Consider the following 12,500-nt stretch of genomic DNA (forward strand, 5'->3'; position numbering starts at 1 on the left):
TGCTGGTCAGATTTTCCACGAAAGGGTTTATATCTCGAATGTCCGAAAGACGGTTTGTATCGCGTGTCCATCCGTAGCAAATCTCGTCGAAGCAAAGGCGCCTCGACCAAGACGACCTCCTCCAACCCGCACCTCGTATCTCCGCCAGGTGGATTGTGTACGACGATGTGGATCCAGCCTCGGAGCTCGGGTGGATGGCGCAGGAGCTGCAGAAGGCGGAGGACGCCGGGGAGAAGGTTTACATCATTAGCCACATCCCGCCCGGCCACGACGACTGCTCCAAGACGTGGAGCCACCAGTACAACCGGATCGTGTACAGGTGAGGAAACGTCACACACACGCACTCGCACACGCACAGGCACACACATACACACACACACACACACACACACACACACACACACACACACACACACACACACACACACACACACACACACACACACACACACGGATTGCACAAAATGATTATCGACTTCATACGATACATGAGAAGGAAATGACAAAAGTGAATATCACGGATGAATTCCCCTGCCCATCCGTTTCCTATGGCATCGAAACCCCTAACTCTACAGGTACGAGTCGACGATCGCGGGCCTGTTCTACGGACACACGCACAAGGACCACTACATGATGTTCTACGACCCCGACGAGCCAGAGCGAGCCTACCACGTGGGCTACGTAGCGCAGAGCCAGACGCCCTACCACAAGCTGAACCCGGGCTACAAGGTCTACACCGTGGACGGCGACTACCAAGGCTCTTCCTACGTAGGTCTCCTGCCTCTCGCTCTCTCTCTCGTTCTCTCTCCGAATGAATGAATCTCTCCCTCGAGGCTCAGCTTGGAGGTCTGACTTATCCTTACTTCTCTGTCTCTCTCCCATCTCGCTCAGTCAGTCAGTCTATCTGCCTTTCTCTCTCTCTCTCTCTCTCTCTCTCTCTCTCTCTCTCTCTCTCTCTCTCTCTCTCTCTCTCTCTCTCTCTCTCTTTCTCTCTCTCTCTCTCTCCACACACACAAATGCGCACTATTTTTCCTTTTTATTTCTATATATTCACATTTCTTTGTATGATGTATAATGTACAATGTCCCATACAGTTGATAAACACAGCCGCCACTAACAAAGCATTCTGTTCCAGAGAGTCTTGGACCACGAGAACTGGATTCTGGACTTGGATGAGGTGAACGAAAGTAACGCACCTCGCATGTACTTGCTGTACACAGCTATGGAGGCTTACGAGTGCGTTAATCATGCAGTGGTTTGGCTTTGTGTTTGTAGACTGGCATTTCTTTTATTTTTTATCTGTTTTCACATTCTATTAATATGTCATGTTAAATATATACATTTCGAATATACTTGTTTATCCACACATGTGACTGTGTGTTGCTGTCGTCAGTACCTTAACTGCCATGACATGCTTTGTCATAGTCTAGACAAGGCTACTTTAGCACACGTATATATCAATCAAGTAAAAGCCACGTTGCGTGAAAAGATTAATGATAAATGTATTATGGCTACAGATTGAGCGACCTAACCCCAGCGTCCTGGTCCGGCCACCTGCACCAGATGAGTGAACCCAACAGCACGCTATTCGAAGACTTCTTCAGGTACGTGGCAACTGGACAGGCTGTGAGTCAAGGCAAAATATTTTTTTGAGAATAACCTGCGTTATACGTTTAACCTGATGGATAATTTCGTTATTACTATTGTTGCTATTATTATTATTATTATTATTATTATTATTATTATTATTATTATTATTATTATCATTATTATCATTATTATTATTATTATTATTATCATTATTATGATTATTATTATTATTACTATTATCATGATCATTATTATCGTTATCATGACTATTATTATTTTAATAATCATGAAAATATTGATGATGATAACAATGATAATAGTGATAATACTACTACTAGCATTAATAACAGCAATAGTAATAATAATAACATTGAAACAAGTTAATAATAAACATTGTAATAATAAAGACAATAATGATGATAATTAAAACATCATTATTGTTATGATAATTGTTATTACTGTTGTTATCTTTATTATTGTTATTATCATTATTATCACGATCATTATTATAATATATATTTTTTTATTATTATCATTACTATTAGTAGTACTGCTATCATTATCATTTTTATCACTCTCATTGTTATAAGTAACATTTTTTATTATCATCATTACTATTAATAGTACTGTTATCATTATCATTATTATCGTCATTATTATTACTATTATAATTTTCAATATTATTGTTATTGTTTCGTCATTATTGTTATTATTACTATTATCATTATTGTTATTGTTATTATCGTTCCTTTATTATTGTTATTATCGTTCCTTTATTATTGTTATTATATTGTTCACAATAACATTATTAATGTTATTGTTGTTCTTACTATTGTCATTACTATCATTAATCTTGTTGTTATTATTATTGTTATTATTATCATTATTATTACTATTATTATTATTATTATTATTATTATTATTATTTTATTATCATTATTATCAATGTTATTATTATTATTATTACTGTCATTATCATTAGCATTTTTATTATCATTTTTATTTTCATCACCATTATCATCATGATTATCACTATCATTATTGACTTCGTAATTATTGTTGTTGTTATTATCTTTATTATTTACATCACATTATCATTATCATTATTATTATCATTATCATTCTCATCATCATCATCATCATTGTGATTGGTATCATTATCATTATTGCTTTTATTATCATTATTATTACTATTATTATTATTATTATTATTATTATTATTATTTTATTATTTTCCTTATCATTACTATTATTATTGATATCATCACTATCATTATCTTGATTATTATTATTTATTGTTATTTTCAATATTGTTATCCTTGTCATTATTTTTATCATTATTTTTTTTTACTGTCATTATTATCATGTGTGTTATTATCATTATTGTCATTATCACTTGCCATTGCCATTATTATTATTATCATTATTATTATTATTATTATCATTATCATTATTATTATCAGTGTTATCATCATCATCATCATCATCATCATCATCATCATCTTTATCATGTGATCATTACCATTATTATTACCATTACCTATATTTCTATTATCTTATAATAATTATTATTGATTTTCCTCAGGTCATTGGTACCTGGCTCGAGCCCCGAGCCTGGGATATGAAATACAATCCTCACTATCCTTGCAGATCCTAATAGATCACAGAATTGTACTCTGTCCACTTCCTTCTTCATAATTTCTATCCTTTTCAACTCTTCCTCTAGGTTTGTCACAGCCCTAACGCTCCCACAATAACAGGTATCACGTTCACTGAGGCTTTCCATACTTTCTGTATGTCTCTTGCCAAATCGTGACATTACTCAACTTCTCTTTTCTTTTTCCTTCAGTCTTCCGTCTCTAAGTAATGCTATGTCAGTGATCCAAGTGTGATCTAGCTTTTTGTCTTTCACAACTAAGTCTGGTCTTCTAACTTTTATTACGTGGTCTGTTTGAACAGAAGTCCCACTAAAGCTTAGCTTGTTCATTTTCTGCACCTTTACAGTAACATGATCATACCAGTCTTTTTTTACATGTAGTAATTTATACATCTTGCATAGATTGCAGTGTGCAATCTGGACAACTTTATCGTCCCTCTTCCTATATTCACATTGAGCTAACTAACTGCATTCAGTCAGGATGTGGAAAATAGTTTCATCCTTGTCATTGCACATTCTTTGTGGTTCTACTTTGTTTCTCTATATTGAACTTTCTCCTTTCCTGTGTTACAGCTAATCCTTAAGTTTCTTCACGCAAGCATATTTGATCCATCTATGGGTCTCTAATTCATTACTTGCATCTGCTGTCTTTGGGTATTGCCCTTCACTTGCCAGTCCTGGTGTTTCTAATTTGCTCTTGTACTCTAACTTACCTTCTTCTTTAGTCACACTTTTCCGCAGTCGATTTTATCCTTTCTCTTCAACGTTGATATAATCTGATAAGCGATACTTTCCTAATCTTACTGTCTCCTCTAGTGATTTCAATCCTCTTCCATCCTCACTTCATGCTAAGTACAGTCTTGCTACACTTGCTCTTGGATCTAATGCTCTGGTTTATCGCCATTAACTTTTTGTTTTTTCTGCTTAATGCTTGCAATTCATTTTGATTCCAGTCAAGAACTCCCCCCAGTGTATCTGATCACAACAATTGCCCGTGTATTAATCCCCTTGATCACATTTCCTGCATTTAGTTTGTATTCTAGCATTAATTTTGCTTTTCTTATATACTCTCTTGACACTAGCTCTTTCATTTCTTTCATTGTAATATTGTCACTTTCCAATATCCCTGAATACTGGTAGCCATCGTCCCCAAGATCTTTCATCAACTCTCGTCCAGGTACCCATATACCATCACCTGCTCTTTTCCCTGGATCATTATCAACATTGCATCTTTCTGTATTCAAGAACTCATTCGTATGCCTTCAGTGTATCTCCTAGCTGTCTGCACTAGGTATTCAAGTTATTTTTTTCTTTCCAAATAGCTTTCCAAATAGTCCTTGTATAACAAGCCGTTAATCTTTTCTGATTGATTCTTAGTTAGATTACATCCTTGCTTTGCTTCTCTCAGTAGTACCGACAACGGTAAAAGACAAATGATAAACAGTAAGGGTGATAGAGAATCTCCTTGGAATATACCTCTCTATATGCTCACAGAAGCCAGTTTCTTTCCTGCCAATTCTAACGTCGTCTTCCATTTCCTCATACTATATTTTAAGTTCACAGCTCTATCTGTTACCCCACCCCCACTAATTTCATCGTCTCCCAAACTTAAGAATGTGGTACTACTTCGATGTGGTACTAGTTTTGGCCCTGTTGTGTTTCCCTTTGTCTTATCTTTTGTATCAACACAATCCTTCCAGGGGACATCCAGTCTCTTGTGTTTGTTGTCTCCAGGCACTCATTCAGATAGCTTGTTTTGCAGACTGGTCAGGTTTTTTATCCAAAATCCTTGCACAGCATCGGGGTCTGTTGCTTTCCAGTTTGGTTACTTTGCTATTGCTTTCTTAAACATTTGGTTAGTTATCGTCACTACTTGTCCATCAATTCTGCTCATCTGCTGAACTCTCCTGATCTAAAGGGCTCCATATCATATACAGCAGCTTGACTCTAAATGTTCTGCAAGAGGCTCTTAATCTCACTGTCTGGTATATCTTCACGTTCCTTCCTTGTGTTCTATACCTCTTCATAAAACTTTCTCTGGTTGTTATCAAAGAGTCTGTTTTGTTGGCACTGTTTTACTTTCAGTTTTAATTCTACCACTGTAGTGTATTTACCTAGCTTCCTCTAATCTGCTCAGGTCTCTTTGTAATTCCTTAACTTTCCTCTCCAGTTTAATTATTTTTCCATGGTGATTCATTGTATATTTGTCTTTCTTTTGCAAAATTCTGTGTAACTACAACTGTACTTGCATAAAATTGGTCACTTACTTCAATGATGTTCTCCACAGCAACATATTATATTATGTCACTAATCTTTTGTAATCCTTTCATAACTTCCTCGTATCTTCATGTCTGATGTTTGGTAATTCCTCTATCACTTCCTGCAGCCCTTCTTTTGTTGTTTTGACTTTCTCAGTTAGTTCTCTTCTTTCCACTTGATAGTTGCTTTGGTTTATCAATGTCAGTATTTTCTAGTCTTACTTCAACATCTTCACTAGATCTTGCTTCGATTATTGGTGAAACAGTTTCACCTCTAGACTCTTCCACAAATTAATTTCTATTCTCCTATCCATTTCCATTCTCCTATCGTTTCTCTTCTCTTGATTTCATCCAACTCTTCTGCTGTAAAATATTTTTTCTAACGATTTCCCTTGCTTCTATAGCTAATCGGTTCTCAGTGAATGTGAATCCACCTCTTTCTTCCCAGATCCTGTACACATGTTGCATGTGTCCTCTTTATTCAGGTTGAATGATGTTAACTTGTCCTGTGAACTTTACTCTTTTTATCACTATCATCATTATTATTATTATCATTATTGTTATTATTATCACTATTATTATTGTTGTTATCAGTGTTATCATTATCATCATTTATTATCATTAGTATTATCATTATTATCATTATTATTATCATTATTATCATCATTACCATTGTCATTATAATCTAGAAAAAGGTACGAATGAGAATGAATATCTTCACAATACAAGAGATATATTTGATCGATTACGATTCGAAATGAATGTATTTCTGACGAAGAAACCGGTCAAATACATCTCTTGTATTGTGGATATACTCATTTATACTTTTTCTACAATTGTCAACATGAATGCGGTTCATCATTATTATCATTATTATGATAATTATAATACTGTTATTATTACCATTATTATTATTGTCATTATTATCACTATTATCATCATTATCATTTCATTTCATTGTCATTGTCATTGTCATTGTCATTGTCATTGTCATTGTCATTTTCATTATCATTATCATCATTATCTTCCTCACCATCATCATTATCATCATCATCATCAGCAGCAGCAGCATCTTCATCATCATTATCGTCATTATTATTATTATTTTATTATTATTATTATTATTATTATTATTATTATTTTATTATTATTATTATTATTATTATTATTATTATTATTATTCTATTATCATTATTATTATTATCATTCTCATTCTCATTATTATTATCATTTCATTATTAATGTCATCATTATTACCATTATTAGTATCATTATCATAATGATTATAATAATAATAATAATGATTATTATTATTATTACTGTTATTGTTATTGTTATATAATTATTAGAATTACCATTGTTATTATTATCATTATCATTATTATTAGCATCATTATTATTATCATAATTATCACTATCATTATCATTATTACTATTATCAATAGTTTTATTAGCATCATTATTATAAACATTATTATTAATACATCTATTACCATAATCATTGTTATTATTATTATTATTATTATTATTATTATTATTATTATTATCCATGTTATCAATATCATCATTATTATTAATATATAATTTTTTTCTCATTTTTATTATTATTATTATTATTATTATTATTATTATCATATGTAATTTTTTTCTTGGGGTTTGATGTCAACAAGACTGCTCAAACCTCAAGTACCTTTCCAAGGATCCTTGCTGTAAGCAGGATAATAGTTTTCTGCAGCTCACCATTTCTGGTCTCAATGCCAATGTCCTTCATTCTCTTCCAAGTATCCCCAATACTATAGGAATCATCACTATCTTCATGCCCCACGGCTTCTTCAGTTCTCGTACGAGATCGTGGTACTTCTCAATTTTCTCCATCTTTTTACTGTCCACCCTGCTGCCATATGGGATAGCAAAGTCTATTACTTGAGCCTTGTTTGCCTTCTTATCAATGGCTATTATATTTGGATGCCTTGCTTGGAAAACATGGTCTGTCTGCACTGTAAAATCTGTCGTCCTCTATCGCAGAGCCTGGCTAGTGTTGATACCATTTATCATTCACTTCGATGCCATACATTTTACAAACATCCCAGTGCACCCTCCTACCAACCAATTGTGCCTTCTCTTGCACTCTCTCTGTGCCGTCTTACTACACTCATTTATTAAGTGGTTCACTGTTTCGTCCTTTTCTCCGCACATTCTACATTTACTTTGCTCCCGAGTCTTATCGTTTTTCACTTTGATCGCATTTGTACGGGCTTCTTGTTCTTGTGCTGCAAGACTCAGTTTCCCTTCTCACGTTTCCCTGCTTTAGCCATGGCCTCCTCTCCTCACCAGCGATGCCATCCGTTTGCCTGAGAATTGTCCGTGTCTTTTCTGCCAGTTTTCTTTTCTATCCGTTCTCTCTTTTCTGCAGATCAGTCTCCGACTCAATTGCATGATTCTAAACGAACTTAGCAGCTTTTTGTACTATTGTTGGCTAATCTTTTCAATGAAACTTTTGCTATATATTGAATGTATCTTCTACTCCTAAAAGTCCTCTTCCCCCATCTTTCCGTGGTAAATATAACCTATCAACGTTGCTTTTCGGATGTAAGGCATCATCATCATCATCATCATCATCATCATCATCATCATCATCATCATCATCACCATCACCATCACCATCATCATCATCATCATCATCATCACTATTATTATCAATATCGTTATCATTATTATTATCATTACTATTATTATTGTAGTAATTGACTTAATTACTCTTAATTACCCTTATTAATTAGGTCATTAGTCGCTGCCACCACCTGGTTAGTAAGTCCAATAAAAATACATGTATCGAAAGGAGGAGTCGTCTAGAAGAGTAAAAAGATAAAAAGGAAAGCGTGCGTGTGAGAAAAGGAAGGAGACCCAATTCACAAGGGTTTCCGTCTGGTAAGCGTGGTTAACTCCGAGGGGGGGGGGGCGTGTCAGCCTTAGAGGCTAATAGAAGGTAATCAGTTGCTTGCCACAGTTAGCCAAATTATGGTATCGTTTGTCTCTTCAAAGAGGTTTAATTAAAACAGAGGAATTTTACTCACGAAGCTTAAAAATACATTTATTTATAAAAAAAAAGAACCCTTTAAAATAATACTTAAAACAATACTGAAAAGGTAACACTAAAAAGTTAAACATAGGGAAAACTCAAAACTGTACGAAAAAAGTAAAAAAAAAAAAAAAACGATAAGATAAAAAATGCTAAAACTGCGGAGCACTCTGTTTTAACGTATGGATATAAATAAAAAAAAACTTAAATTCCCAACTTACCGCCATTAAAACCTCGTCCTTAGAAAACACTAAAACCCAAAGTCTTTAGATTCCACCGGTATACATCGGCCGCTAAGGACGTCTCCCAGGCAAGGCTACCCCCTAACTGTCTTCTTGTTTGTTGGATTTTTTGGCTATCGACCAGCGGCATATGACAATGTTAACACAGCCAGCCAAGATCACTCATTATTTCAATCAATATAAGGTCATAAAGTTGTGTCTCCCTTAGAAAAGTGATTATTCTACTTATTATTTTCTCATTATCTGATAAGATATTTGTTATTGTAAATTCTTTATTTTTGATACTGAGATAAGTTATTAGTAGCTGTCTATGGTTTGAGTATATTGGGCATACTATTAACAGGTGGCTTGATGTAAGGGTGGTGGTACACTGGGGCACTGTGGAGGGAAAGCTCTCTATATAGGGAGTGAGGTGTTTGATTCTGGTGGCACTGACACCGAGACGGGCCAAAACCACCTCCTCCCTTCTGACTTTCCTGTGGACTGTATCCCACAGTTCTACCGTGGTTTTAATTTTATTGTTTATTTGTAGGTTGGTCCACTCACTTTGCCACAGAGATGATTTTTGTTTTTATAAGAGACACAAAACACCTGAGATCTGTACGGACTATGCTAAGGTCCAGATCACCAGTTGACCCGGCTAATTTGTCAGCCTGCTCATTGCCATGGATACCAGAGTGGCCTGGTACCCATATTAGCTTGATTGATTTGTTGGCACCATGTAGCTTACGAATGATATTACCCAGTAGTTCATTTTTAGTGGTTTCTAATGATTTCATGGCTTTAAGTGAACTGAATGAATCAGAAAAAATGACTATTCCATCGTTCAGCAAGAAAGATCGATGTCTGAACTTCAATTCACATTCAGTCGACCATACACCCGCACCCACACACTCATCTGTCTTGGAGCCGTCGGTATATATATGAAAAAAGGGAGATGTTTAATAAGGATCTCTCTGAACCTCTGGCGTACCTCCACCTCCGGCGCCATGGCCTTGGCTGATGGAACCCAGGCTTCCATGATAAAAAAAAAGTTGGGGGTTTCCCATGGCGCTGTATTTGAATGAACCAGGGTATCGATGGTAGAGAGATCTATACCGACTTTCTCGACGAGGTCGTGGAGTCTCGTGGCAAAGGGCCTAATGCTTCTATTGCCATTAGTGTGGCTCGGGTCTCGAGCCTCCTTTGCGGCATAGCTCAGGGCTAACTGGCCGCGTCTGAGTCGGAGGGGAGGTACTCCTGACTCCAATCTTCTTGCTCGCCCCCGGGATATATATAGCCGACCCCCAGGAAGGATTTAATGAATGGACTAGTAACTAGCCCGGGAATGAACGAAAGAATCCCCCCACCCTAGATGGCGTAACAGGACCTTAAGTGTAAAATTACTTGCGTATCTTTGTAAGCTTACTAAAATACCCTACACTCCCTTAAAAGAAAAGGGAAAAAAATGAGAACAAAAAAAATAATAAAAGTTTACGCAAGTTCTTTTCCCCAAGATTAAAGAGTGCATAAAAGTAAATTTACAATAGAAAATGGTTTTATATTTCGTTTAAAAGCTTATAAAGTTCTTAAAAATACAAAATATAACAATAAAACAAAGAAAAAAAAGAAAAGAAAACACACACACTCACACACACACACACACACACACACACACACACACACATACACACACACACACACCACACACACACACACACACACACACACACACACACACACACACACACACACACATATATATATATATATATATATATATATATATATATATATATATACACATATATGTACAGAAAGAGGGGTAACATATTTTCATGGGTGGGCGTGGGACATTCGGCCCGAACTCCAGGGAAACTAGTATTCCTGGGCTCCGGCACGGATGGTCTGCCTCACTACACTATCGTTATCATTATCATTATCATTATATGCATCATTATCATTATCATCATTATTATTACCATTATCATTTTATAATTATTTTTTATTTTTATTATTAGTTTTATCATTCTTATTACCATCACTATGGTTATTAGCATTACTGTTATTATTATCTTATTATTATTATCATTATCATTATCATATCATCATCATCATCATCATCATCATCATCATCATCATCATCATCATCATCATCATCATCATCATCATCATCATCATCATTATTGCCTTTATCACTGTTATTATCATCACTATCATTATTATCATTATTATTATCATTATTATTATTATTATTATTATTATTATTATTATTGTTATTACCATTATTACTACTACTACTACTACTACTACTATCATTATTATCAATATTATTATTATGATTGTTATCATTATTATCACGATCATTATCATTATAATCATTATATCATAATATCAATATAATGATTATATCGTTAATATCATACTATTATTGTGATCATATTAACAATCGTTTTCATCATTACTGCTATTATATGTTTTCATTATCATTCTTGTTACTTCCGCTGTCCTGACTACCCACGCCATTAAGGCTATTCTTATGAATCTCTTCGCTGTCTATTGCACTAGAGATCCTGCCTGCCCCGTCTCCTGCAGTTCTTCCTTCTCCCCCACAGGTACTACACAAAGGCCGCGCGCCCGTACCAGCAGGAGGGATGCGACGAGGAGTGCAAGCAAACGCTCCTGTGCCGCGTGGCCGTGTCCGACACCTCCGACAAAACCCACTGCGATCACCTCAGGACCTAAGGCACAGGCAGCCACTGGCGCCTGGAGGTTTCGGTTTGTTGTTGTGTTACTATTATTACGGGAATTACATGCTAATTGCCACCTTTGAGGAATTTTCTTTTCCTTTTGTGAAAAGTATTCTTATACTGATGATACTGACAACTGAAAAATAGCAACACTAATACAAATCATAAACTATTGGATGGTTGTTGGTCTGTAATGAGGAGCCCCGCTTAAACACCAGCGTCGCACAGCCAGCTGACGCCTTTCGTGATGCGGAGAAATATCAATTGAAGTCCTTGTAGCTCATTTAAAATACGATGGTTACAAGAAATAAAAGATACTTAAATAATAAAACTGCTTAAGGCACAAATATGAAACAAGAACACACATACTAAAATTACGTTACTTTACCTAAATACCAATATAAGAAAAATGACCCAAATACTGAAAATGACTTAAAATGGGACGAGAAAAACAATCTTTCTTCTGGTAACGCCTCAGGCTGAAGTAAATCCATAGAGGGTGACGCAAACACAAGTTCAGGTTGTTGTTTCGGCGGTTCTGTATATGAACTGACGTTTTGGTGACGTCATGGCCTTCAGTATCATTTTGACATAATCAAAATGTGGAAAACACATGGTACACAGAGAAACTAACCAAGAATGATAAACAAGTAAAAAGTTTAAGACAAATGAATTAAATAATTTCCAGGGTAAAATAATATAATCTAAATACAAATACATGTAATAAAGAGACAAGTTTTCAAGATAAAAGTGACAAGCCCCGTCATACTAAGTTATCAGTCGAACAAATAGCTTAAAAAGAATTTGAAAAATGAATCTTATTCTAAAAATGAACAATTTAAATGATGATCAAATTGATTAAAATCACAAAAAAATATATTACGGAGGCAAACTTTAAGAACTTAACCAATAAAAGACGTCAATCATTAAAAGAAAATAAAAGAA

At 35.0% G+C, this 12,500-nt stretch overlaps 1 protein-coding gene across 1 annotated transcript in view; it reads left to right on the top strand.

The window, feature by feature from the left end:
• Nucleotides 1–11,635, top strand: part of LOC119574370 (sphingomyelin phosphodiesterase-like) — an 18,379-nt gene extending 6,744 nt beyond the window's left edge. The window contains exons 9-13 of the mRNA XM_037921579.1: nucleotides 149–319; nucleotides 576–768; nucleotides 1,136–1,236; nucleotides 1,518–1,604; nucleotides 11,421–11,635. Coding sequence (XP_037777507.1) covers nucleotides 149–319; nucleotides 576–768; nucleotides 1,136–1,236; nucleotides 1,518–1,604; nucleotides 11,421–11,550 — 682 coding nt within the window. The 3' untranslated portion in view covers nucleotides 11,551–11,635. The remainder of the gene's footprint in view (nucleotides 1–148; nucleotides 320–575; nucleotides 769–1,135; nucleotides 1,237–1,517; nucleotides 1,605–11,420) is intronic.
• Nucleotides 11,636–12,500: the final 865 nt, after the last annotated feature.

The sequence above is a fragment of the Penaeus monodon genome, chromosome 6 (assembly GCF_015228065.2).
Source record: "Penaeus monodon isolate SGIC_2016 chromosome 6, NSTDA_Pmon_1, whole genome shotgun sequence".
Taxonomy (NCBI): Eukaryota; Metazoa; Arthropoda; class Malacostraca; order Decapoda; family Penaeidae; genus Penaeus; species Penaeus monodon.